The sequence below is a fragment of the Hippocampus comes genome, unplaced genomic scaffold (genome assembly GCF_001891065.2).
Source record: "Hippocampus comes isolate QL1 unplaced genomic scaffold, H_comes_QL1_v1.1 scaffold100, whole genome shotgun sequence".
NCBI classification, from domain to species: Eukaryota; Metazoa; Chordata; class Actinopteri; order Syngnathiformes; family Syngnathidae; genus Hippocampus; species Hippocampus comes.
The window spans coordinates 1,306,858-1,334,232 of NW_017805282.1; the positions used below are offsets into that span (position 1 = coordinate 1,306,858).

The following is a 27,375-nucleotide window of genomic DNA, read 5'->3' on the forward strand; positions in this document are numbered from 1 at the left end:
TGTGGGGAAACGTGAAGGCCAACCCCGCTTCTGACACCGCGGCGGGATTGGCTGTCATGTCAACTGATGAAAACAATGAAAGACATTCAGGCTTCAGATCTTGCACCGGTGTCAGAATTGTGGTTGCAAGGAAGTGCACGTCGGTGTCAGAAGCGCTCCTGGTTGCCATGTTGACGGACTCGTCTTTCTTGGAAACTGATCCCAATTCTGATACATCGTTGGTGTCCGCAGGACTGTAAGACAGCCCCACTTCTGATGGTAAATTGGTGTCAGAAGTGGGATTGGCTGCCCTGTCGACATACTCAGCTGCCGTGTCTTTCTTTTAAACCAATCGCGCTTCAGATGTCACTTTGATGTCAGAATTTGGACAGTAAACAAATCCCACCTCTGACACCACGTTGATACATCTGCTGTGTCAGTCATGTAAGTCCCAAATTTTGACCCCGACATGACATCAGAAGTGGGACAGGCTCCCGTGTCAAGAGATTTTTCTGCTGTGTCCTCGTGAGCATCCGACTTTTGACTCATTTTTAGTTGTTCTTTGAAATCCCTCCGACTTCTGACGCCGCGTTGGCGTGGGATCGGCTGCCGCGTCATCGTACCCATAGGCAGTCTCTCATCTTTTAACAAAAGAGCGAGTACGGCGAAAAAGCCTTTCCACCTGCATCTCGAAGGCCTTGATGCGATGCCGGTGGTTACGCAGCTCCTCGCGCAGCTGTGAGATGGTCTCCTTCAGCGCCGCCATTTGCTGCTTGCGCTCTTCGTTCTCGTGCAGCCAATAGGAAACCTCGTCCGTGCATCGGAACATATCGGGGCAGCGTTGCTCGTCCAGCTGCGGCAACGTGGCCACCAGGCGACACATGCCGTCCTCCATCAGCTGGAGGTTGGCGAAAAAGGGACAAGATCCGCCGTCGTCATACGTCTGCTCACTAAGGAGTCACTTTTTCTTTGCATGACCTGGTTGGTGTATTCCCCGCACTGGGAGCCGCCGCCGTTGCGCTGCGTGGTGGCGTTCAGCTGCTCTGCCGCCGCCCCCGAGAGAAGCACCAGGAAGGCCCACAGAGCCGAGCCCCCAGCAGGGGGGTCAGCCCACCGCATGGCTGCCTACCGGGGCCCCGTGCTCGACTTCAACAGGTGAGGCTCTGCTGACTCAGCCTAGCAGGAGTAAGACATTTGACTCGTGTGGCAAAAGTACTCACATTTGGGACTAAGTGGCAGTACAGATACAGTAGTGTCTTGAGATACAAGTTTAATTCACTCACTATGCTTGTAACTCAAAACCCTTGTATCTCAAATCATCCTTCCCCATTGAAATGAATAGAAATGCCGTTAATCCGTTCCTGCCCCATTTGCTACATTTTCTGTTTAAATTAAATGGACATTGTGTTGCTTTTGGTGTTCACAACTTGGCCACCTGGGGGCAGTAGGACGCAGACATATGCATATACCATACGTGGAGAGACGCACTCGGCTCCTCAGTGCGGCAGTATTAATCGTTTTTCGCCGAGGATAAACAAAATATGCCTTTGAGTATTGTTATATTAAGTGAGGGGATAAGGGTTAAACATGATAAAAAAATTTGTACCCCTTCAAAAATGCTAAATTAGCTCTTGATAACAACAAGGGGAAAAAAATTGCCTGTTTTTTAATTTGAACAGCAAATTTTTGATGCTCAAGCAATGTACAGTTACATGAAAAAAGTGCAGTAACTTGCCATTCGTTAGCATTTGGAGGACACTCAATGAAGCTACTGACCTCACTGAGCGACAACCTCCGACCCCGTCCTGGGCCCTGCGCTTTGGTGCAAGGGCCCCTTTCCATGCTCCACGTCCTCCTTTTTCCTTTTTTCTTTTTTTTTTTTTTTTTTGTTGCCGTTGTCGCTCTCTGAGCTGCTGTGTGGCTGTTTGCGTCTTCTGGCGTCTTACTTTGCGCTCTCCCTTTCACTAGACATCTTAGGCCCATAATCCTCCTGTAAGAGGATTCACGCACAGTGAGAGAGAGAAAGAGCAAGGCAAATGGGGAGGTGGTGTTGAAATTAGAGGAGAGGGGATGTGCATCAGAGGAAAAAGAAACACATCCACTGTACTTTTATTTTTCAATTCAGAAGTGTCCTGTTAAGAAGAAAAACCAAACAAAAAACATTTCAATTTCAAGCACTTGGTTTTCAATTTTCCAAAATTCACTTAAACTTATTTATTCTAGTATGCATTACTTGAGTATGTTTTTTTTCTGACAAATATTTACTTTAGTTCCAAACATTTTGTAAAAAAAAAAAAAAACAATTTTTTAAAGTTGACTTTGTTCTGTGACCTCAAATCATCTGCCCCTTAGAAAGGAGTGCAAATGCGATTAATCCGTTCCTGCCGCCCCAAAAAAACAATTGTGTCATCTTTTTTTGAATAAGGAAAATGACACTAATATATTTCACTGACAGTGCAAACATTAATTAAAGAGAATGTAAAGAATCGAACAGTTTATATTAAATTTTCAAATTACATTCAATGGACATTGCGCGGCAACCAAAACATTTTTTAAGGGGATAAGTTGCATACATTCACAATACTTCACAGATATATTTCGTGCATTATTTATTATTAATATCTATGGAGACTGTAGACTAATGTCAGCAGTCTCCGTGCCTCATCGCTGCGCATCTTGCCAAATTTTCTCTGTGACAAAACCCACAATGTCACTGAAACGTTCTGTACAGTATTTCTAAAAAATGTCAGTTGTTAGCAAGAAAATGCTGGAAAAAAGGTTCAATCTTTGTTTCATTCAATACAGTTTTGTATACATATTGTAGTGTATACATAATAATTGGAAAAAATAAAGATGACGACTTCACGGATTTATCACGGATTCTGTTTGGAATGTAGCCTCCGCGATTTTTTATTTATGAATTATTCATGAGATAGTTTCTGTAATAAATTTTTTGGAGCATTTGCAAAGGTTTCTAGCCCTCCCCAAAACCATCAATACGTTCCAATTATGAAATCTAAACTACAAAAACTGCAATTATTAAATAAAGCTCGAGAAGGCAAAAAAAGTGCCGCATTGATTGATTCTTTTGGTTAATTTATCATCACACATTTAAATCCATGGACTCGTTTTCATCGAAAAAAAAACACATGATTTCATGTGAAGTCTTAAATTGATTTTATGAACAATTTGAGCATGTCCAAGACTCAGCTGTGCTGAGCTTTTTTTTGTTTTTAATGTATATGTACACAGTCACAAATATATGGTAAATGATTCCATGACTTAATCCCACTCTAAGAACACTTAATATATTTTTATGATGGCGTGAGGAAATGAGCTGAAGCTTCACAGCTTTCTGTGCATATTCGATTATGTTTTGTAGCAGGCCGGCTAATCCTTCTCTTAGCTCCCAAGAGCCCGGCCGGGGGTGAGTGGGTGTACGAGGGGTGTTTATCCTATTATGACGCCAATCCGCTAGTTCCGCCGCTGGCTCCTCCACATCCTCGACTTCCTCTCCGTTTGCGAGACGGAGTGACGACACTCTGCCGGTGACGTCACTTCACTTCGATCAATCCGGTTGACTTAATAAACAAACAAACAAAAAAAAAAAGTCAAGCGTGTCGTAACCTAATTCAGGTATCGAACATTCAAAAAGGACAATTACAAAGACAAAGACTTGAAAAGCAAGCACGACATACCAAATGGAGTCCATTGGTGTATTCGGGAGGGTGAAGCAAGGGTGACGACCACACGGTGGCACTGTTGTGCAACCTAATGACCCGCTCTCAATCATAAATAGTCTTTAACGTGTTAATCATGCGGGACGCACACACACACAGACACACACACACACACACACACACACACACACACACACACACACATTTTGCCTCGCCACGCTAATAAGTTTAACATTACTACTCCTCGTAAGTACCACTTCATTCCTCAATTCGTTGATAACATTGCGCGGTAACCCTAACACATGAATGTGTCACTAATGTGGCCAACACTGATTATTTCCACACTAATGATGGTGCACAGTGGACTGTGAAGTGTTATCGCACCGGTTATCAAGACATCCCCACTCACAGCGTGTGGCTGTTCTCAAAGCAGCAGGCCGAATGTTTCATCAGTGTTTCTTGGCGTCGTCCGATGACGTCAGTCGCCAATTGTGCTGTTGCATCCGCGGCTTTTGTCCAAAGTGGACTGTTTGCTTTTTAGATATAAAAAAAGAGAGAGAGAGAGAGAGAGGTGGTGGCAATTTAACTTGCATCACAACTAGAGGACAGATTTATTGCCAAAATGGGGTCAAGGGAAGGCCACGGCTGGCAAGATTCACAGTGAAAAATCAAAACAAAGGCAAACTTGTGTCTGCAGTGAATTCAGAGATTTGTCAGTGAATACAATATATATGTTCAAGGATAATTGATGAAGAAATCGCTAGAGCATTCACCGCTTGATAATTTTCCTTCTTTTTTTCGTGGCTAAAACTAAAGCATTACAACATATGACGAAGATAGTGACAAATGGGGGGGGGGTGTCACTATCTTCCCAAAAACGGCCCCTCAAAAAATCTGCGGATTTTTGCAGTTTTTCTCTCTGTTGTGAACTACTAAAGGACAAAGTGTTGCAAAACAGCCACTGTGTGGACCGGGGGTTCATCCTGGCGTGACTGTTTTACGGTGCCTCGTTGTTGGCTGTGAGTGCACACACGTTATTATTCTTCTTCTTCTTCTTATTATTTTTTTAACCATTCAGATTTGCCATGGTAGCTCAAAACACTCGTCTTTGTGGTACGCCAAATTGACGAGACATTTCATTTTACAGGGACGTCGAAGGATATTTCCCATTGGTAAGTCGATGCAAGCAATGACGTCTCCACCGTGACCTTGTTTAATAAGTTTCTTTTTCTTCGGTGGGTGTGGGAGGGGCATCATGCAATCATTGCGCTTTGTTCCCACGTCATGTCCCCAACACGGACACCCGGCCGTGACAGTGACACATGCCTCACAGCCTTTTTGTTAATCAAGTGTGGAATAAACGAATGTCTTAGGAGGGACGATGTCCCAATCATACCAAATTCAAGCAACGGCGTCGACCCTTTGCGGTGTCCTTGAGTGCAAACTTGAAACTACACTGACACAAACAAGCGTGAGCTCGTACATGCAGCCACGAATTACATTTTGTCGTGACATTGCCGGGGTAACCATGGCAACATGCCAGCACGGGCACGAAAGGGTGACGACGAAAGGGGTGGGGAAAGGGGAAAGCATTTTGGCTGTGCTCGGATGAGATCAGGGTGAAAAGGACTACAGGTGGACAGGGTGACAGATGTATTACCCATAATGCACTACATCATCCTCACGCACGCACGCACACACCGCTTAAAAGTGTGCATCAAAGCTTCCTTGCATCCTCCTTCTCTTGCATAGTGAAAATGGAATTTGAGATGTTTGTGCGTGTGTGTGTGTGTGTGTGTGTTTGTCTGTATGAGCATTTAGTCGCCCATTATGCAGTCCGTTGATGTGTAATTAGACATTTCTGACAGCCCCCCGCCCCCGTCCCCGCAATCCACCTCCACCCACCGAGCTCGAATCCTATTACTGTGTTTTGTTCTATTTCCAGCAACATCACAGTCGTCGCATCACCAAAAGATTTATTACTCTTATATCAGCCACTAAATATTAATTTCACTCAGCAAAGACTTGTCTTAAATTGCCTCTTTTTGGGCCTTTTTGTGATCGGTTCCTGTTGTGGCAAAGTGCTGGGAGCTACTCTTTCTTAAGTAATGATTAATGTGAACATAGATATAAGATAAGATAAGATAAGATTTATCTGTCCCACACTGGGGAAATTTGCAGTCGACAGCAGTTTTTTTTGGGGGTATTATTGTATACGACGTACAACGAGGCGCTCCAAAGTGCCCACGCCTCACCCAGTATATGACCGGAACATCCCAGTGTGATGATGCAAACCAGGCTTTGGATCTCATCTGTGTACCTAATGAAGTGTCCAGTTGGTTTTCCGGTGGCGCCGTTACTCGCAGTAAATGGCCCCTCGTGGTTTTTTGACACGGGCACGCTAAAAAGCCTTGGCAGCCCCGCTAATGAGCCATCCACTTTATGCAGCTATCAAATTAAAAACCCACCGCAGATGACTCATACGCTGACATCGGACGTGAATCCCCGGCTATCAGCAGTTTGCATTGTTTGCAAACTAACAGAGTAGACACGGACCGTAAGCTCCTGTGGTAATCCTTTTTCGGACTATCATCCTTGTTATGAAAACATGCGGCTTCGACATCTGGATTCATGGGACCCACAATCTGCTCTCCTGTAACAGCCAGTTGGTCACGTGATCATATTTATGACCATGGGAGGGCCGCCGCACTATCAGTACTTTGGATTTATGAGCGGTGTAGCTAATCGGTCACCTCGCATGTCTACTGCCATGAACACATTAGTCAGTCAGGGCCAGGAAGGCCTAAACAGCATCAAAATTCCTGACCTTGATTTACATTCATTTCATATTTGTTCTGAGAAACTCTATGCATTTATGCCGAACAGTCTATTCTCTTCGTTTTGAAGCGTTTCTTTTGTCCGCACTCCTTCCAACGCATGTATGTGGATGAAAGTTTGACGAGCAAAACACGTAGGTAGCAACGTGTATACATTTAGAAATCGTAACGCTTCACTGAGACGTCTTAACTCATCTGTGAGCTTGTCAGTACGGCATTAATATTCGTCATTCTACACAGAGGATAAAGAAGATATGACCGTGGAATGTCGTTGAGTAAAACTGAAAGTTCCCAAGCCACAATAAGTACAGATACATGAAAATCACAAAATGTGTTAGTACTCTCTTACATTACAAGATTGCTTAGGGCCCGCCATTGCCATTGACAAATCACTGATGACAATCCCACTTAAAATCTTACATTCTAATTGTTATGAGCAGTTTGTTGTCATTCGATTCCCCTTCCCGGCGCTTGTTGTCCTGACGCAAGGACCTGCTGCACACCAGCAAAGGGCCCAACATAAGTCTAATGAAATCAATATTCCCAAACGTAATTAGGATTCCACGTCAGCGAGAAGAGAAGGTTAATTGGGTTTTGCGCAAAGTCTGCCAACCTGCACGTGGACGTACTGTACACGCGAATGACAACAACAGATGTCTTTCTTGTGATGAGAATGGAGGGTGAGAAGGTGGTAGAGGGTAGTTGAGTAAAGGACACGGCCCGTGTTTGTTTTTAATATCGAAAAGAACTCCCCAATGTATCCCAAATCTACTTCCCCTGTTGAAACAAATGGAAATGCCATTAATCCGTTCCTGCCGCCCCCCAAAAAAAGTTTTATAAAGTTGTTTTGCAGTTTGTTTGGGTTTTTTTTCAACAGAAAGCACAGCTATTTTGTACTTTATACAAAACATATGGTAATGACTCATCTAAATAGAATTGAAAGATTTAAACAATTCGTGCATCATCTATCGTGGCTCCTTCTGATGTGCGCATATTCTGCAAGTCTCGCTTGCCGTTATCTTGTTATATCATGCGTTTTGTGTTCCTTTTTTTGGATTAAGTACGACATCGCTTTGCATTCAGGAGCATGAACCCTTTCATGCACCCTGTAAACCGATAACATGATAAGCTGTCCACTGTAGTAACCACTGTACCCAGAAGGGTGAAAGGAGCAAAGTGATGAGAGTAAAACATAATCTTTGAATATTTCCACGAGCGTGTACTCTATCCCCCATTTTGCTTCCATTCCAAACATTGTAAAGTCCTTTGTATGGTTGCTGTGCCCCCCACCCAACCCCTGCGTGTCCCCGGTACGAAAGAGCAAAGGGGAATTACTCGGCCCTCTTTTCTTGTCACATCAAAACACATAAGCGGTAGTCAAATTGGAGGAAATTGCTTTTGAAAAGTGCAGTCCGGCTCTATCTGGGAGATGCACAACCGCACGAAATATGTGTGTGACTGCAAGGAAAGCTGCAATTAGCGCCGTAACGATGCATCCTACGAAGACAGGCGCAAGCGCCGGCAAACTGCGAGTCACGTGAATGTTAATTGGGACATCAGCCCTAAGGATGAATGCTCACATGACCTCCTCGTTTCGCTTCAAGGTCCTCCTCTCCGTGAATGCTGATGCCGCATGCAATTTGCCCCCGGGCGAGCCTTCGTCGTGATCAATCACCAACGTTCAAAGAACCGCCGGTGGGGTCGCTTATTTATGATTCCGCCAATCATATCATGAGATGTGGTGAAGCAGCATGTGGCTGAAAGGAAATGTTTTGGCCCTTTTTGACTTTTTTTTTTTTTTAATGGTCTCTTTATTACAAATCTTCACCCATTGAGAGCAGGTCAGCAGTAAATGAGGTTCAAGATTATTTTTCTTTCTTCAACTCAAGAGCTCCATCGGTCCGGCAATTTTGTCTGCAAAAGGAATAGGGCAGGAAACAAACATGACAGGTCCAATTGACTCGCACAGATTGCCCCGTTGAGCTCCGAGACGCGTATTGATTAGCCCGTGATTGTCTCTCAGTGCCGTTTAAATACAAAAGCTTTTGTTGCACCTGGATATTTCAAAACATAGGAAACGACGTTGTTTTCGCTTCGACGGTCAGAAACGCTCGCCGATTACAACATCAACTCAGCTTCAGGGATGAATCTGCTCTAGTCATGTTTCTCGCCTTCATTCAAATGGTCACGTTGTGTACAAAAAGGGTTCAATAGACGGCAAGGCGTATTGCATAAGGCAAGCTTTTATCAGCACTCAAGGCAATAACAAGCCTGCTTGGCAACGGTCCGACAAATTGAGCCAGCGACGTGTGTAACATGCTGTCAAATCAGGTGTCAAGCCTTCAAAATAAAAGCGTGACGGTCAATAACAGTGTCACCACACTTTATTTTGGCCATATGGCGGCTTTTTTTTTTTTTCAGTCATAACAACTATTTTGAGCTTGTTTTTTTGACAGTTTGGATGATGAGCCACATGCTGTTTCACCACCCAAGTAGTAGCCTGTCACTTCCATGTATGGGACTGCATCAGCACATCGTCTACCCGACCGTGCAGGTAACCACATGGGCTGGTTTGATAAGTGAGCCGTTGCGTTTGTCCTCTCAGTCAGCGCTTGTCAGGACCAAAGCATGCCCCCCCTCCCTCACTTTTCTCCTCATTAACCCCCCGCTGCTGCGGTGCACTGGTCGTAAGAAAGGTGACACTGACATCCAAGCGGGAAGTCAAAGAAGAAAGAAAATGAGCTTGTCGTTTCCATTTACAGCATCACACAAACGTGAGAACACAGCCGTTAATGTGTAAAATGCCGGCAACAAAAGTGAGCACACCCCTAGCTGAAACTGTCCTAATTATCACCAGCACTGTTTTGTGTTGCCACCAATATTTTATAGCTCTTCCTTAGCCCTCTGGACGGTTTCACTTAGGGGTGTACTCACTTTTGTTGCCAGCAGTTTACAAAAGCGTCATGTGATCAGTGTTGTACCATGAAACGATATTATTCAATCTTTTCAAAAATGTGTGGGTTGTACTCATTTTTTTTAGATTATGGATGAGATGCCCCCAATTCCACTGCCCAGCCTCCCCCCCAAAAAACACAGTGCTGGGGAAACACTTCAGGAAGTTGTCACACGCCCCCGCTGTTATTCCCCCATGAGTCATGATGCTAAAAAAATCTAAATTAATTTCCTCCCTCATTAGTTTACACCAACTACCTTTTAATGGCATAAATGAAATATGCTCTTCGTGAACATATTTCCTTTTTTTTTTTTAATATTATTATTTATTTTGCTGTGTCACTCAAATCATTTGAAAGCGATATTGAGACGTAGCGAAGGCGTGACGCCGCCGTCAGCAATGAATCAAATTCACCTGAAATGAAGTCATTTGGGTGGGAGGCGCTGCGTTCAGGGAAACTGGGAATTTCAAGCTTCTGCGTAAAAGACGCACTGATAACAGACGGTCTCGACATCATGTAAATACACTCATCTAGCTTTTGTTTGTTGTGTTTTTTTGTAATCTGAGGAACATTTGCAACTCATTTACTATTTCCCAGCAATCCCGAATGCAGCATGACTCATCACCTGCCACAAAGAAGGGGGGAGGGGGCCAAACCGTGGCTTCAATGCCGAGCGGTTAGGAACCATTAGGAGGTCATATTGTCATAACACTCTCGTCAATTTCCTGTAGCTGATGCTGCCTTCAAAGTAACTAGGGGAATATTACGCATTTATTTATCTGGATCCTCCAACCATCTTGACAGTTTATAGAAAGACCACTAGCTGAATGCTAACATACAATGTGAAATGCCATCAACAGGCTAACGGAAATTAGCAGAGCTCGTAATTAAACTGCTGCTTTAACACACGGAGCAGCAACGGATGTAAACAGAACATTTAATAATACTCGCGGGATCAACGATTACTAGTTGGGGACCTTCTCTGCTGCTTCTTCTTCTTCTTCTTCTCCTTGCTGTTCATTTCGCTTCATCTCTCCCAGTTGATCTCAGTGCTGCTGGATATGTTGCGGCACTACACTGAGTTGCACGTTCTAAATTTGGGAAATTTGCAGAAGTTGTGTTTGCAATGTTTATACGGAGAATGTGTATCAGAAATATTATAAATCCACAACATAGTGGAATTCATGTGATTTGCCAACTTCACAGGTGACTTGTTCAGGTCAGCCACCATTTTGAGAACAAAAGGACACCATGGAATTAAAAGAACATGCGGTCTTTGTTCACGACGTCTGTTCATGGATAATTCTGCCATAAAAGTAGTGAGAGCATAATGAGGCAAATCCAATTAATAGCTTGGCTTTTGTTGTTTTTTTTTTCATATTTATACTGTGTTATCGGTTCTATTGCAGTCTCACAGGCTGTTAGCGGCTAACTCGCTACATTAGCTTGTTTGTTTTGTTTTGCTTCTTCTTCTTATTTTTCCCTCGGCACTTTTTTTGCCCATAATAATCATAGAATCAAATCAAATATAAAGCAGAAAAATGTTTGTGTGTCACGATATAGCCGTTGCAGCTTTTTCTGGTGCGCACAAAATGGCCACCAGGGGGGCAATATAAAACCAATATATGGACACACAATCGCAAGTTTTGCTGCTACTGCAATTGACTGCGGCAAAATGAGTCTTTTTTTTTTTTTGCAGAGGATAAAGAATACACTCCTGTTATCGCAAGGCACCGCTGCATTTTGTCATACAGATGCTGAATTGTGAAATAAAATAAATAATAAATAATGACTCTATGTATTGCGCGAGTTAAACAAACAAAAATAAATCAATAAAAAGCACTTGAAAAATAAAAAGAGTTTGTAAAAAATGTAACGGAACTGCATTGTGCTCAAGGGCTAAACGCAACTGAGAATGTACTTAACAAATGAGGAAAAAAAATAAAAAATTGAGTGATTCATCCTTGTGCCACTAGAGGGAGCCCGCATATCACTAGTGGTACTCATACCACATTTTCAGAATCACTGCTTATTCGAAATATTTATTCTTTGGGGTTCTTTCCTCACGTAAACATTCAAATAGGTATTGACTACACGGCAGAGTTCGAAAAGCGCTATTCAAAACACTTTTGTTCGCAATGTGATTCTTTTTTCATGACTATCATGAACTTTAATGATCTCACATCATAGTTGCTATTGATCGCATTCGATTGTCTGGCTTGTGTCTCATTTCGTGCTTTTCACAGCGATTCTCCAGAATAGTTGCTGAATGGATGGATCTTATTTTGACTGCGTATTGGGTCTCTCTCTCTCTCTCTCTCTCTCTCTCGCGCTCTAAAGCAAGCACGCACGCACAGTCAGCGTACTCCAGCGTTGAAGGCAGATGACAAAAAGTCCTCCAGCAGCAGATCCAACGGGCTTCCCCAACACCTGGATGGATTTGACGGAGGACATTTCCCGCCCTCCCGCGGCGCCTTGGGGTGTCTAGCAGGTGCGGAACATCATGTCCTACCCGCATTTGTCTCTCGGCCGGAGACGACACGCCGGAGGAGCCATGTGGAGCGCGCCCACGTCCATCACGCCTGGCAAAAATCATCAACAACTCCAGTGAGGAAGAGGAGGAGGAGGAGCAGGAGGTGGAGGAGGAGGTTGAGAGGTGTGGTGGGGGGGCGCCGAAGCACTTTGTCAAAGATAAGATCTGTCGAGGAGGGAACCAAGAAGAGAGGAGATGGTCGAAGAAGTAAGTGCGACAAATGATTGGCAAGCAAGATGCTATCGGTTCAGTTTTGGGGCTACAGACGAGAGTGAATGATGCCGTCAGGAAATTGGAGTTCTTTATTCATTCGGTATGCGTCAAGGCAATTGATTTTGCTATGGGTTTGAACTGAAAGAAAAAAAAAAGCTCCTGTCAATACAAATAATAGAAATAAATACTCATTATGCATTCCTATCGCATTTCTTTTTTTTTTTTGTCACCACTATTTCTATTTTTAATTAGATGATTTTTTATTTTTTAATTTGGACATTTATTTTGCATTTATATTCTGATATTGAGTTTATCGTGATCATTCAAAGACTTTTTAAAATGTTATTGTAACTTTTGTTTTGTTCATCTAATTTTTACGGAAGAAGATGAGGGCCAGGGAAGAAAAAAAAAAAAGATTCTCACTTTTAGCGCAGAATTCTGACTTTATTCTCAGAATTTTCACTTAAAACCCTTTCGGGGACAGCGGTCACTACACTGGACAGCTTATTATTATTATCAGGTTACAGGATGTATGAAAGGGTTCAAGTCCGAACTTTTTTTTTTTCTTCACTGGCCTTAATCCTCTTCCGCAAATTTTCCGGACCTTTGAATAATTTTTAAGATTTTTTAAATTTATTTATATGAATTATTATTAGAAGTAGTTACTGTTATAATTTTCACCCTATTTTCCATTTCAGGATTTTTATTCCCCATTTTTTTTCCCAATTATATAACATTTAATTTATTGTTCGCATTTTGACTCCGTTTTTTGTTGTGTCATGTATGGAAGTATTTTAAAGTCATGTATATGTGGTTGCACTGGAGCTTGCATTGAGCAAGTGTTTATTGGCTGGTTACTGTATAAAACACATTAGGGGGAGTGCCACAAAGTGGTTATGCAACTGCAGCCAACCGCCGTAGCCGGCTGAGAATGTTGTTGTTATGAATTTTTTAATATTTGATGAGCTTCCCCGGTATGGTGGCGTCAAACGTCGATAAGTTTATGCAGGGTGGTACTTAGAATCTATCCTTGCTATGACCTGGTCCACTCCGGCTGTGTTGCATCTCTTGGTCCACATAACATGAAAAATTAACTTGGTTATGTAATACTGTTGGTAGTATGAATATATGAAGGGAAGTCATTCGGTCTGAGGTCCCTGATGCTGCCATTGCCGTTTGAGTGTAGAGATGCTATTGGTCAGGTGATGAGCAGTGCCTGGTTTCCTCCAAAGTGTTCAATGATTGTCTCATCAGACCACAGAATTTCTTTTTGTCATGTCCCGAGAGTCCTTCAGGTGCCATTGAGAAAACTCCATGCGGGCTGCCAGGTGCTCAGGAGAGGCTTCAGTTCGGCCGCTCTACCGTGCAGGCCTGATTGGTGGAGTGCTCCATGGATGGTTGTCCTTCTGAAAAGTTCTCCACTTTCCACAGAAGATGCGCTCGTTGGAACCTTCAAAAACGGCAGAATTTTATTTTTTTCTGCACCCCTCCCCAGATTTGTGCCTCCTTTGATTTTGTACTTGCACTTTCATTTCTATAGACGGGTGTGTTGCCTTTCCAAATCACATTCAATCAACTGAATTGAACACAAGTGGCCGCCACTTAAGCTATTGGAAGCTCTCAAGGATGATTAGTGGAAACATGATGCACATGAGCTCAATTTTCAGCTCGGTGGCAAAGGCTCTGAATATTTATGAACTCACTGCTCTGGATTAACCCTTTCGGGGACAGCGGCCACGACAGTGGACAGCTTATCATGTTATGAGGTTACAGGAAGTATGAAAGCGTTAAATCTGAACTCCCTCATCTGCAGTGGCCGCACCTGATCTCCTTGACCCCAAGTCTGCCGCCCACAATTCCAAGCCCCGCCTGTCGTTCTCGGCCAAGCCGGTGGTGCTGACGTGCGACGAGGAGGACGAGTGCGGCGGCGCCCGCGCCACCGTCATGCGTTGGAAGACCGTGTCGGCCATCTTCTTCCTGGTGGTGCTCTACCTGGTGATCGGCGCCACCGTGTTCCGCGCCTTGGAGCAGCCGCACGAGAGCTCCCAGAAGATGGCCATCTTGGCCGAGAAGCTCGAGTTCTTGGCCATGCACGGCTGCGTCAACTCCTCCGAACTGGAGGATCTGGTCAAGGTAAGAAAGATGATGCGCTTCTTTATTTGTGAAAATTATTTTCATGTCAATTGCAATTTTCATGTCAATTGCAGTGTTCCGTTTTTTTAAAAATGAAAACGTCAACTGTTTACTGTTTTTGTGCTCAGGCCAAAGCCTTGTCTTATATACAGTATTTTATTTATTGAGTCAATCCATCAACAATTCTAATAGAAAGTAGTGCTTTGTCGCCATCTAGTGGCAACACTAGGTAATTATAAAACTCTTTCGTGGCACATTAATTCCTCGCGGATTTCCGATATATGCGATAGGGAATGTTTCATTTTTTTCTTTGGGCATGTTCCGTTTAACTTTCAATCAGGACATGGTTGAATGTCCGCTAGAAATGCGCTAGCCGCTAGCTGGCTCGCGAGCGAACTGAGTTGTGGGTCCACATGACAAAGACACTTTAGGCTAATTCTAAATAACACTAATGAATCTGCATAACACTGAGTAGATTAAAACTAAAATTGTCCACCGAGCTGTTCTGGAAATTGTGGCAACCAGGGAAGATGTGGTTTAGGGGTGCCATCTTAGCTCGCTAGCTAACAGCAGGCTGTCATGGTAGACCTTTAGGTCACGTGTTAGCATACGCTGAGATGTGTTTTGTGTATTTCAAGGATAAGCCATCCAATCATGCATGTACTGTAACATGAAGGTTTGCTGTCCGTCCGTTTGTTTATGCACCATTGCTGCATCTTTTTCTAAACTGGCTTTCTTCATCCTTCTGATTGGTTGCGATGCCCTAAAACAGCAGTCTCAAACTCAAGGCCTGGGGGCCAGATTCGGCCCGCTACCTCATTTTATGTGGCCCGCAAAAGCGAATCAAACATGTCAACTTCCATGATGCTGGCTAAAATCTAGACCAAAATTTAAAATTCTCATCTGTAATAAATAAGAAGGATATTGTAAGCATTTTCTTGTAACCAAACCCGTAACTAAAATATGGCCCACGACAAAAATTTGACACCTGTGCCCTAAAAGTTAAACAGCCGTTAAACAGCACCACCTGATAAATTGAATTGATGCTGATGATGATGACATATTACTAGTTGCATTGTTATTATTATTACCGGTATTCGTCATTTTAAACATAAAGGGAAAAAAATTACAATTCATTTAAATTGATTGATGGATCTATTACTAGTGTATGATTACAAAACCTAATAGACTAATTACCACAAATACTGTTAACTAATAATTGTAAAAAATACCCCCCTCCAAAAAAAGGTCCAGTTATTCTACTATGATACGCTACAGCTCCGTTCATATTCTTCCCTCAAGTAAAACTAATGCAAGCACTCCGCAGAGATCTCATTTATTCTTAACGACATGAACTAAAGGAACGCTGATTGATTTTATATTTATTTCTCTCCCGGTGAGGGAAAAAGCATGTTTGGCATTTTTCAGAGAGAGAGAGAGAGAAAGAAAGTGTGGGTGTATGTGTGTGCGCTTTTGCCATCTCCCCAGAGGTCTTTTCTTCCCCCCATTCAAGTCTTGCGATTGATTATGAACACAGACACAGTGCCAACGTACAATCGACTGTACTGTTTTATTGACTAAAATGACCTTTACTGACATTTCAAGTGGCAGAAATTCCTTCTCGTCTTTAGTCATTAAGTCTGGGAGAAGATCATATCGATAGCCTAAAGTAGTTTAAGATATCAAGTCAGTTTAACCGTGGCACATAATTAACACATGCAGGGCAATTACAAATAGAGAATATAACAAACAAGGCATAAAGCAGGGGTGTCAAACTCATTTTTTTGTCACCACCTCCACACATGACATACACAGCAACATTTAGATGCATAGCTAGTTTTGACAAGTCAAGAAAAATGGATTGGTCAAACATCGTAATTATTACTTTGTATATGACAATTTCAAATTTTGGTTCAGAGTTTAGCAAACATCATGAAAGTTGAATTGTTTTTGTGGGCCACATAAAATGATGTGGCGGGCCAGATCTGGCCCCCGGGCCTTGACTTTGACACATGTGGCATAAACGTATCGTCAGCCATAAAAGTCTGCTTGGACAAAGGGAAAAAAATAGAATTCAGTAGTGAGCACGCACGCTGAGCAACGGGCTTGGGTGTGACCCCCAGCCGTGTGGCTTCGTTTCAACTGGAGGGACATCAAAAGGCAGAGCTCGCCGGCAGCTTCGAGTGGGAAAGACGCAGGCGGCCTATGAAAAAGAAGCAAAGAAGCGCCCTGCCGCAGACCTTCTCGGAGATCGACTGATTGTGAATGAGATCCCAGTTGGGACTCGATAGGACTCCGAACAACTGGATGGATCGCATCACTCTGAGCGGACTGTTGTCCAAACCTTTATCTGAAGAAGAGGCGGCAGACAGACGAATTCCTCATTACAGCGACACCACTTAATCCCCGATCACGTGGAAACGCAGTTGATCTTTTTCTGATTCATTTCAAAAAAGTTCCCCGTGAAATGGTTTCAATAATGCGTGTCCACACCAAGTTGCTGAAACGCTGTAGTATCCATGCCAGGCCAGAGGCGGCGCTCTACACATTTTTTGACAATCGTTTGCCATTAGGCTTGTGGAGGACCTTTTTTTTTTTAATTGCTTGCCTGATAACTTTGAGGAAAAACTCTTTTGTGTTACTGCAAGGTGTCACGTAAAACCAAAGGTTCCTGCTACTTTTGTTGCCAAAGCATCTCTTAAGCCTGCAGCCAGATGCTCTTTTTGTTCTCCACTGCTCTTAATTAGCTTTGCTTGGATGTTTTCATCATCTGTCAAGCAATCCTCGCGAGGACTCATGCACGACCTCCGCCGCCGCCGACGCCACCTTTCCATTGTTCAACATTTATCGGTGTTTATTTTGATTTCCCGGCTCCAGCAAGTGGTTTCCGCCATCCGAGCAGGTGTGAATCCCTCAGGAAACTCTTCCAACCAGACGAGCCTTTGGGACCTCAGCTCCTCGTTCTTCTTTGCTGGCACTGTCATCACCACCATCGGTGAGCTTCATCGGCAAGTGCTTTTGTGCCTGTCGCAATTTTATGCTGAATTTGGCCTTGTGTGGCGCAAATGAGCAATCCGACAAACTTTACTATTGAGAAGGTCATTATCGTATCTACAGTGTTTCCCACTTATCGCGGTTAATGGGGACCCTGCCGCGATAAGTGAAAAACCACGAAGGAGGGTTGGCTCCCCCGCTAGGAATTTTTTTGTAAGTGTATGTGAGTACCAGCGTGTTTAAAATATGTAAAGATCTGAGAGAGACAAAGAGACTTGTGTTTGTGGCGTCGAAGGTGCGCTCTGACGGCGTAGCTGCCGTTAGCCTCAAGCTAGCTCCTGGCCAGCGATCTCCCCCGTATTTATGATAAGACAATTCATCGGTATTGATGAGGAGGAGGCGAAAAGAGCCGTGTTGCTTTTTTCGGACAAGCCCAATCTCTCTCTTGCTAGCTTGCGCTCACTTTTCGCTTTTACTTTTGCTTTTGCTTTCTCTCTCTCTCTCTCTCTCTGCTGAGCACATAGCAAACACAACAGCATGACGGGGCACCGATCAGAGAGTCAACAGCTTGAGGGAGACACTGATCAGAGAGTCAACCGGGAAGGTGGTGGGCGGGGCTGCGAAGATACGCAGCCAATCAGCTCACGGGATAAATCCACTTGCGCTGTCATTGGCCGATGTCGCGCCAGGAACCGATCGTGTATCCAGTCATGTACAAAACCTCGGAGTCATTCGGCATTTTTTTCGGAATGCGGTACTTTTGGGGGGGAAAAAAAAAAACGCGATGTAGTGAAGCCGCGATAAATGAAGCATGATGTAGCATTGTTGTCTTTATTTTGATCCCGTTTGTCGTCTTGACTCTCGAGCCATTGCGCAGTTGCACCCATTCAAGTGCGTAACTTGAGCTGAATCAATCGCTTGCCACTTGACTGTTTGAAAAGAAGCCGACTGGTTTCGCCGCCAAAGTACTCGAGTGCACTTTTGACACGAGAGTTTCTGTTTTCCTTTCTTTCCTTTATTTGCTGCCAGCAGCCGACCCCCAGAACAAGAAACACTCGGCCATTCAAAGCAATTTCTTCCAGTTAGTGTCACTCCAGTCCCCAAAGTCATTACGGGTCGCCCTGAAGTCATTTTGACAGACAGAGGGACTGCATTAAAACAGCGCTCGCGCATCATTAATTGCGGTTTAACAATACACCGAATCAGCTGCAAATAACCTGGCTGAGGCATAAGACTGTATCTTGCGTTTCAACTTGAATAAAAAGGAAGCTGCGTGGTCCCCCGACAGGGTTCGGCAACACCTCCCCTCACACGGAAGGCGGGCGGATATTCTGCATTATCTACGCTCTGATGGGGATCCCCCTCTTTGGTTTCCTGTTGGCGGGCGTGGGCGACCAGCTGGGCACCATATTTGGCAAGGGGATCGCCAGAGTGGAGAAGATGATAGTGGTGAGTCTCTCGTTTGCCTCCTCCAGCCTTTTCGGAAGCGGTGCATGCAGGTTTCCTTGTTGCCATGCCAACAGACTCCCGGGATACCAAAATAAAATACAGACGGATCCCCCTGATTTGAAAATGACAACTGATGGGGATTTTTGGGCTTTTATTTGTGTAGCTGAAGTTTAACGATAACACACATGGATGACATCTTCCATGGGCTTTTATTTCATTGATTTTTTTTTTTTTTTTTTTAAATAAGAACACTTTAGCAGGTTTAATTAGTCATGTTTGACATTAAAAATGAATTAACACGCATAAATGGATAAAAGGCCATCTGGTCGCTTGGGGAGAAGTTGGTTCAATTTGGAATGAGGACAATATAATGTCAAACAGGACTCGGTGAAGATGAATTCAATGAAGTAGGCTGACATTTAAAACCTATATTCGAATATTTATTCCATGAAGTCATATGAATGTACAGGTCTTCCCAACAGGCCATTCTCAATTTTTATCACCCCCCACCCAAAAAATCTAATGTTCGAACCACATTAAAATACTTTAGCCGTTCAGCAAAAAAAAAAAAAAAAAGTTATATTTCATTTTCATTTAAAGCACTTTACATTATGCACAGTGTGAACGTTTAACGCTGCATTTAGAGTCAATGTAAGTTTTTTTGTTTTGTTTTGGGTTTTTTTTTACTTCATGGTCAGGTCAAAAATGGTCTTTCCAATAATATGCTGTATGCGACCCCACGAGTCAAAACGCGGCATTTTGATTCATATCGCAAAATGCAACCGTTTTTATATCCATCTCGGGCGGCGGCCATTTTGACACTTGCCGTCGACTGAAAATGACATCACAGTTGATCATGTGACATTCACAAGCTGATTTATTTATTTTTTTGAAGGGGTGGGGCGATGGTTCTGTATTTTTCATTACGTTTTAAATTTTTTATTTTTTTGGGGGGGGGGGTCACATTAAATGCACGAAAATCTCAATCTCGGGAACGACGCTCCTCTCGTCGTCTTCATCATATGTTTATGCCTGCCGCTCTCACGCTTGCTTTGTGACTTACATAATTGGGGGCGCAGGGGGCGGTTGCTAAGAATACGCACCGCGCAAGGAAAGACCGAGAGTGGTGTGTGATCTGTGCCGCAAGACGGCGCCGAGAGACCTCAATCGGTGAGGCGCATCATTTTCTTCCAAGGTAGAGCCGCGAAATTTTGCGCTGTTAGTCGTGTGACGTTTCGGCCGGTTGGAGGGGGAAGAAGCTGCGCCAAGTTATTGTCCTGTCAGCAAATTATTCCCCAAAAGTGGTCACATCAAATGGAACAAACATACAATTGAGATGAATGCACTCTGTGTTGATGTGACTTTGTATACACGTTACAATGCAAATTAGGGCTGTCAGCGTTTAATATTTTAAAAATCGATGTTTCTGTTTATTCATATGATAAAAATGTTAGTTTGCATTGAAGTGTTTTACAAAACTATTTTCCCCCATTTTACTGGTCATGAACCAATCATTGTTGTTTATTTGGTATTTAGTGATTAAAAACACACACACACACACACACACACACACACACACACACACACACACACACACAAAACAACATTTAAGCAATATCACACAAGAGGGACATATTCGGTTTTCTGTTACTGGTTATTGTCTTGTTTTCCAAAGTAAAAGCAGTGTTTGCCAAGGTCTTTTTTTTTTTTAATTAAACACAAAAGATAATCATATGTCAAAGAAATATTACTGTTGAGAGGCTGAAATCAGAGGATTTGACAATTTGTCGGCTCCACTGGTGGGGGTGGGGGGCTTTGCCCGTGAATGCCCACCCCCCCAAAAAACAAGATCCTGTCTTCCTCTAAGCCCCACCCCCTACAGTGTCGCCTTTTTAGACTCAAGACCCTGTAAAGTATTTCTAAATACATTATACATGTTTGAAGATTTTTGTTGAAAATGCGCAAAAATTGAGGACTATGTATGAGTGAATTATGGAGCTGTAGCATTAATCCGCCTTACATTAGCTAAAACAGTTTGTTTGTTTGGCTGACTTTGGAGTCTAGCACGAGTCGCCCAACGTGCGACCGCTTTAGAGCGCCTCGTTGCGGGCCCCGAGTGCATGCATGTCACAGAGAAAAGGCATGGGAACAAAATTAAAAAAAAAAAAAGAAAAATTCAAGTCTGTCGGAACATAAAATCAAAGTGACGTTCAAATGCGACCGCTCCGGTGAAGTCAACTCCTCGCCGGTGTCATTCTCACTGGTTGTCTCCGCCCACAGAAGTGGAAAGTCAGCCAGACCAAGATCCGCGTCATCTCCACGTTGCTGTTCATCCTGTTCGGCTGCCTCATCTTCGTAGCGCTGCCGGCCGTCATCTTCAAGCACATCGAGGGCTGGAGCACGCTGGAGTCCATCTACTTCGTCGTCATCACGCTGACCACCATCGGATTTGGAGATTTCGTCGCCGGGGAAAAAGGTTCTCTGTTTCCTACTTTTTCTTGCAAAATTATGTCTTTTTTTTGACCTCATATCATAAAATCACAACCCCAAAAAATTAATTTTAATCACATTTTTATATCGGATGTCAAGTTTTTTCTTAAACCACAACTGTGGGTTATAAATTTTCATGAAGCTGATTTTTTTTTTAACGTCTTTTTTTTTAAAACATCCACTTTTTCCTGAGATGAAAAAGTTACTCTTGTAAATGACACAAAAAAATAGAACACTATAATAATGAACACTGTAACGTTTTTCTTGTCAAATTAAGATTTGTTTTCAGTGTAATTCTGTTTTATTTCCTGTAAATTACACTTTTTCCATAAATTGATGACATGTTTTCAAAATGATAAAAACCTTAACTAGATCACAATATTTTTTCATTTAACATTTAAGAAAAAAATCCAAAAAATCCCAGCCATTTTTCTTTTACATAATATGACAGGCTGTTGTTTGGTGCCAGTGGCCCTTGTTCCTCTCATCCTGCTCCTTATCTTAAGCCAACAGTCTCGAACTTGGGTCTTAAACCGGACAGTGATTTGAAATTGGACCGGCAAATTGGTGCTGTTAAATTCAGCTTCTTTCATCTCAGGCAGCTTGCAAAAGTCAAGCCTCTCCTTTCTCATCAGCACTTTGAAACAACAATTCATGCCTTCGTCACATCCCAGCTGGATTACTGTAGTTAGCCGATCCTCCATCAAGCATCTCCAGTTGGTCCAGAATACTGTTGCTTGCCTCTTGACTGGTACTCAAAACAGGGAGCTCCCGATACATTTTAGAGTTCTTTTTAAGATCCTATTATTTGTTTTCAAATCTTTAAATGTCTTTTGAATGTCGCCTGAAGACCGCCTCATTGCACTTTGACACTCCAGAAAGCAAAGAGCGGCAGGTGGGAAGTTTTGTCGGGCGGGGAGCAAAGGAACACTTAAGCCATGTGACTAAATTCTCCCGAGCGGGCCTGATGAATATGGATTAGCGTGTGTGTCGACAGCGTCAATTCAAAAAAAAGTCAACTCACCTGTCGCTTAATGCTGCCTAACTGCGCCAGCTCCACTTTGGCATACGTTCAAAATGGGCCACTTACGTCACGTCAAATGACTCAGTCGGTGCCAGACGGCTTTTATTGAAGGAACGATGCTGCACTCTACTCTTCTCATGAACTCCGCTCATTTACTGGAAATATATATTTATATATCTATTTTTTAAACGTACGTTCTTCGCTGTCTCCTCATTTCCTGAATTAAGAATCAGAACTTACATAAGAACAAAAAAAGTTTGATTCGCGTTTTTTTTTTTTTTTCGCTAACTGCGTGCTGCTATGCTTGTGCAGGAGGTTCCGAGAGCCCGGAGTACCTCAAGTACTACAAGCCGGTGGTGTGGTTCTGGATCCTGGTGGGTCTGGCCTACTTTGCCGCCGTGCTCAGCATGATCGGGGACTGGTTCCGCGTCATCTCCAAGAAAACCAAGGAAGAGGTATGTGTGTTGATTTTTGTTCTCATCATAATAGGCAGGATGTGTCACATTAAAGCCATATGAAGGGCTTTTAAAGACCCTGTAAAGTGAAATTAGTTTGGAAAAAACAGTGTAATTTTTTTCCCCACAGCGAATAGAGAATATATGATATTGTCTGTCAACATGTTCAACCCTGTGTTTCTTAAAGGGCTCCAAAACCGCGACTATCGATGCCAATCGTTAGCATGTCAATGACGTTTTCCATTTTATGCTAGCCTTAAGCTAACAGGTGGGCTTTCTTTCGGCGCTTGTTTGGTTGTTTTCTATGCGGAAAGCGCAATTGCCTTTGTTTGACGTTTACTTTGACAGTAAACCTCATCTGGGAAGGGCAAGAGGCAGCTTGAAACCTTCCCTTTCGTGAATAATCGTTGACAATGCGGCACCCTTTTGCTTGTTGACAAAAGAACGGAGTTCAGGTCACTACCATACCGGTTGTTTGAAATGAATATTTATTTGGGTCAAGTTGATAGAAAACCGTGGGAAGCAGATGTGACTTTGCGGGATACAATTATTGCCTTCAAACACAATCCGCGCATGCTGTAGAGTAAAAATAATGCACATCATCGCTCGCAGCAGCTTCATCATTTATTTACATGACGGACTGTATAGAGAGAGCATCGCACGGTACCGTACTGTACATCCACGGGCTGTCTCTTTGCGTTCACAACTGCTTGTGTCTCCACGGTTCCCCCCGTTGGGGAATTGCTGTTTGCCCAATTAGGTTTTCTTTCCCTGCCGGGGCGTTCTGCTGTGAATTCCAAGATATCCAAAGTGAGAATGAGGAGGTGGAAGCACGCGCTCAAACAGTGTGAGACGCGTGGGTGGGAGACATACGTTCTCACCTAAATAGGCTGAAGCTTTAACCGAGCACGCGTCAGAGCCTTGTAAATAAATAAACAGGCCGCAGAGACCCGACGGAGCGCCTCAATTAATAGGGCGCTCGAGACGGAGCGAGCACGTGAAACACATTAAAGGATGCGGGTTTCCGTACGTGTTGGTTAAGCCTTGTCCAAGTCGGACTTTTTAATGAGGCTTCATGGATGGACTCAACGGGGGTGGGGGTGCGGGGGGGGTTGGAAATGAATCGAAGCGTTTTATTCATCATTGCCATTATACTATCCTGCTCTTATGAATACTTATTCTTTGTCAGGTTCCTTACATTCACACGTTCTTTTGGCCTAATTAATTTGTTTTTAATATATATACACACACACATATACAGCCATACATACATCCACACACACTAAGCATTACACCATTTTTAATGAGTTGTTATTTTTAGTTTTGGACAGCGGCCCACACTATCTGCCGAGCACAATTATTAAATTTTTATCAATAGTATCACTTTTTATATCATAGTAAATAAACATTTTGGCGACCATTGAGACGATTTTTAATATTAAATTGATTTGAATGGTCAGCTGGGAGCCCTGCAGCACCCTTGGGGTCCTGTGCTTAGCATATGTCAGCCTCAGGGCGCGCGAGCAAGCGTGCGTTGTGACTAACTTGTCAATCTGTCGCCGCAGGTGGGCGAGTTCCGGGCTCACGCCGCCGAGTGGACGGCCAACGTGTCGGCCGAGTTCAAAGAAACCCGACGGCGGCTGAGCGTGGACATTTACGACCGCTTTCAGCGCGCCGCATCCATCAAGCGCAAACTGTCCTCGGAGCTGGGCATCAACGCCTCCATGAACCAGGAAATGACGCCTGGCAAACGGACACTGTCGGCCAACCTCGGCGAGGACCGCGAGGCATACGCCAACTTGACTCTCTCCCTCACGCCGGGGGCCCTGACCAGAAATGGCAGCCTTTTCCTCAACGGCCTCAGCCCGGACTTTGCCCACCGGCTGGAGGTTGCTGTTGTTGAAAATCCCAAATGAGGCCCAAAAAACACATTTCCGCACTAGTTCATATCAAGAAGGTAGTGTGACGTTTGCAAGCTTGCTTCCATCATTTCTGTGCCAATACAGTCACCTTAGACGTGTTCTTATGAGAGGTAAGTAGGAAATTGTACAAAAAGTAAAAAGGTGGTGCATCCTACACGGCCACAAACATGGCCAGCATGAGGAAAATCACTCCACAAATATGGGCGCCATGCATCAACTTATTCCCCCCAAAATGGCCGACATGATTCCTCAGACACTTTGCCGATAAACACACATTTAATTTATGGTCGACACACTACAATGCAGTCCGCAAACATGGCCGCCGCGCCTGATACACACATTCCACAAAGATGGCCGCCGCATCTGATACACACGTTCCACAAAAATGACCGCCGCTTCTGATACACACATTCCACAAAGATGGCCGCCGCTTCTGATACACACCTTCCACAAAGATGGCCGCCGCATCTGATACACAAGTTTCACAAAGATGGCCGCCGCATGTGATACACACCTTCCACAAAGATGGCCGCCATGGTACAAAACATTAATAGATGACATATAAAAGCTAAGCCAATGTCCAACTAATTGATCTGCGTTTGAATGAAATCCTCCTGAATTGTGGTTGACATCAGAAGCAAGACGCCAACACAAGAAATGGTAAATCTAGAAAGCAATAGATGGAATTGTGCTCATCTACTAGCAATTTACCCACGAGGCCCAGACATCTGCATCAGATGAAAGAGGATCCTCGGCAACGAATCACACACAAATAAGGAATGTGCTTGAAATATTACAGTTTATTTATTTATTTATCTCTCACCACGCATCATATGCCTTGTATGTTTCCACTCAGTTTTCCTCCCTCGCACCTGAGATGAAGATGAATGTTGACGTTTAATTTTTTTTTTTTTTTTCTTGCCCTCGATGACTGAGAGGCGGCTCCTCACCCCTGAGGACTCGCCCACGTGTGCCTTACTGGAAAGTCCGCCGTCAACATGCATGAAAGACACAGACGCAATGTATGCACGGTGACGAGCTGTATCCTGGCCAATCTGTGAAAACGTCCACCAGGATTCCGAAAAACAAATACGACATAGATAGTGAACCTCCATTTATCATGGAGCGGATATGTTCCAGAACATCTCGCAAAATATGAAAATCCACAAAAATTAAAAGAATAGATCATTTTGGTGTGTACTTTTACCCTCCCACACGCTTTGAACACATTTACCAACGCACTTGTTAAAGCATTGCTTGGCACCTGTCACTGTCTCACTGTCAAAAAAAATGCAGGTAGCTTAATGCTAACATACAGTTGAAACTCCACTGACAGGCTAGTGGAAATTAGCTTGATCCAACCTGGAGCACAAACTCAACCAAGTTTTCCTTGCAGAATGTATTGGCTAGTCAAGTGTCTTCTGGTTTCATTGCGTAAGATGTACTCTGGCATGTTTTCGGGACATTACAAAGCAAAATGCATTGTGTCTTATGGAGATGGACAAAAGTATTGGGACGAAATAATAATAGTTTTTTTTCCTCGTCCTCGCCAATACCGCAACATGTCCCAATACTTTTGTCGAGGCCTGAACGCTGTGGCTTCCTCAAGGCAGATGATTGACAGGTCAAAAGGGAAGCTCTTCAGGGAAGTGTTAGCATTGTCCAAAGTGTTGTTTTTTCATGAAGTGGATAACGGGCACGCTGAATGCATTTTTTCCATTTGTGGCTACAGATTTGAGCCTCGTTTTGAATGTTACCTATGTCAGATTCATCCAGATGTCACCCAAAAACACCAAGTAAAACCATTCCACTTTGAGACAATGAAACACACTCATGCTAGAGGTCCACTCTGCGAGGGTCACGCTTTGCCAACTCATGATTTTGTCAAGTGTTGCATGCAAGTGTAAATGTTAACCGACTGTGCTCGTGTAAGAAATCGCATCATCCGTTTGTACGACGGCAATATTAGTGGCGATGTTAGCGGTGCCCGTCACTTCAAACTATCAAGCTGACTTTTCAAACATTTTAAATGAACTGTTTTATATATCAAACCACTGTAGCTTGTTTTGTGTGTGTGGGGGGGGGATTTTTTATTTTATTTTTTTTAAGAATTCATTGCCAGGGGCTATGGCCTGTGGCGTTCACCAGGGGTCAATCCTGAGGCCACTGTTGTTCAGCAATCTAAAACGAAATTTAGACCGAATTTAAAAACGAGTAATATAACCCTAAAATAAAAACCAAACCAAAAACAAAAATCTCAAACCCTACGCTAACATCAAACCCCATGCTTGCCTAAAACCCAACAAGAACCCCACCCTTATCCTTACCATAACCCTAACCTGGAGGATGAGTAAAACGATGCAAGTCTGCCCATCCCTACTGACGTGAAACCCAAACCCTGACCTAAATCAACACATAAACTCTAATCCCACACCTACCCCAACCCAACAGTTTTGTTCAGCTCCTAACCTTAGTTTCAAACACCAATTTGAAACCCTAACCCAAATTCGAACCCTCCTATGAAACTCTAACCCTAATTGGAAATGTTACATTCAATTCCTAAACCTAGTTTGAACCCCCATTATGAAACCCTAATCTAGTTTAAAACCCTACCCTGAAGCCCTAACCGTAGTTTGAAACCCTACTTGGAAAGCCTAACCCTAGTTAAACCCGACAATGAAACCTAACGCGAGTTTGAACGCCTACTATGAA

General features: G+C 43.5%; 2 protein-coding genes across 4 annotated transcripts in view; one reads left to right on the forward strand and one right to left on the reverse strand.

Moving 5' to 3' along the window:
- The window catches only part of LOC109516757 (angiopoietin-related protein 7), a 6,642-nt gene extending 5,527 nt beyond the window's left edge, over positions 1 to 1,115 (reverse strand). The window contains exons 1-2 of the mRNA XM_019871533.1: positions 958 to 1,115; positions 662 to 877 (exon numbers count right to left, since the gene is read on the reverse strand). Coding sequence (XP_019727092.1) covers positions 662 to 877; positions 958 to 1,098 — 357 coding nt within the window. The 5' untranslated portion in view covers positions 1,099 to 1,115. The remainder of the gene's footprint in view (positions 1 to 661; positions 878 to 957) is intronic.
- Positions 1,050 to 26,714, forward strand: kcnk2b (potassium channel, subfamily K, member 2b). Of its 3 annotated transcripts, none has more exons than XM_019871530.1 (9): positions 1,060 to 1,134; positions 8,953 to 9,050; positions 11,791 to 12,190; positions 14,010 to 14,329; positions 17,207 to 17,324; positions 18,612 to 18,772; positions 21,053 to 21,248; positions 22,599 to 22,741; positions 24,307 to 26,714. In XM_019871530.1, the coding sequence occupies exons 2-9, from the start codon at positions 8,958 to 8,960 to the stop codon at positions 24,655 to 24,657; spliced, it is 1,782 nt and encodes a 593-aa protein (XP_019727089.1). In that variant the 5' UTR covers positions 1,060 to 1,134; positions 8,953 to 8,957; the 3' UTR covers positions 24,658 to 26,714. The 3 variants fall into 3 exon arrangements, with proteins under 3 accessions (XP_019727091.1, XP_019727089.1, XP_019727090.1); XM_019871531.1 differs by having other exon boundaries at positions 11,791 to 11,941; XM_019871532.1 differs by lacking the exon at positions 8,953 to 9,050 and having other exon boundaries at positions 1,050 to 1,134.
- The last annotated feature ends 661 nt before the right edge of the window (positions 26,715 to 27,375 follow it).

Bases quoted from the DNA above. Each gene is read 5' to 3' on its own strand.
- kcnk2b (XM_019871530.1), top strand. From the start codon at position 8,958: ATGATGAGCCACATGCTGTTTCACCACCCAAGTAGTAGCCTGTCACTT. The intron at 14,330-17,206 runs GTAAGAAAGATG...TCCCGGCTCCAG, and splicing joins AACTGGAGGATCTGGTCAAG to CAAGTGGTTTCCGCCATCCG. The intron at 17,325-18,611 runs GTGAGCTTCATC...GTCCCCCGACAG, and splicing joins CACTGTCATCACCACCATCG to GGTTCGGCAACACCTCCCCT.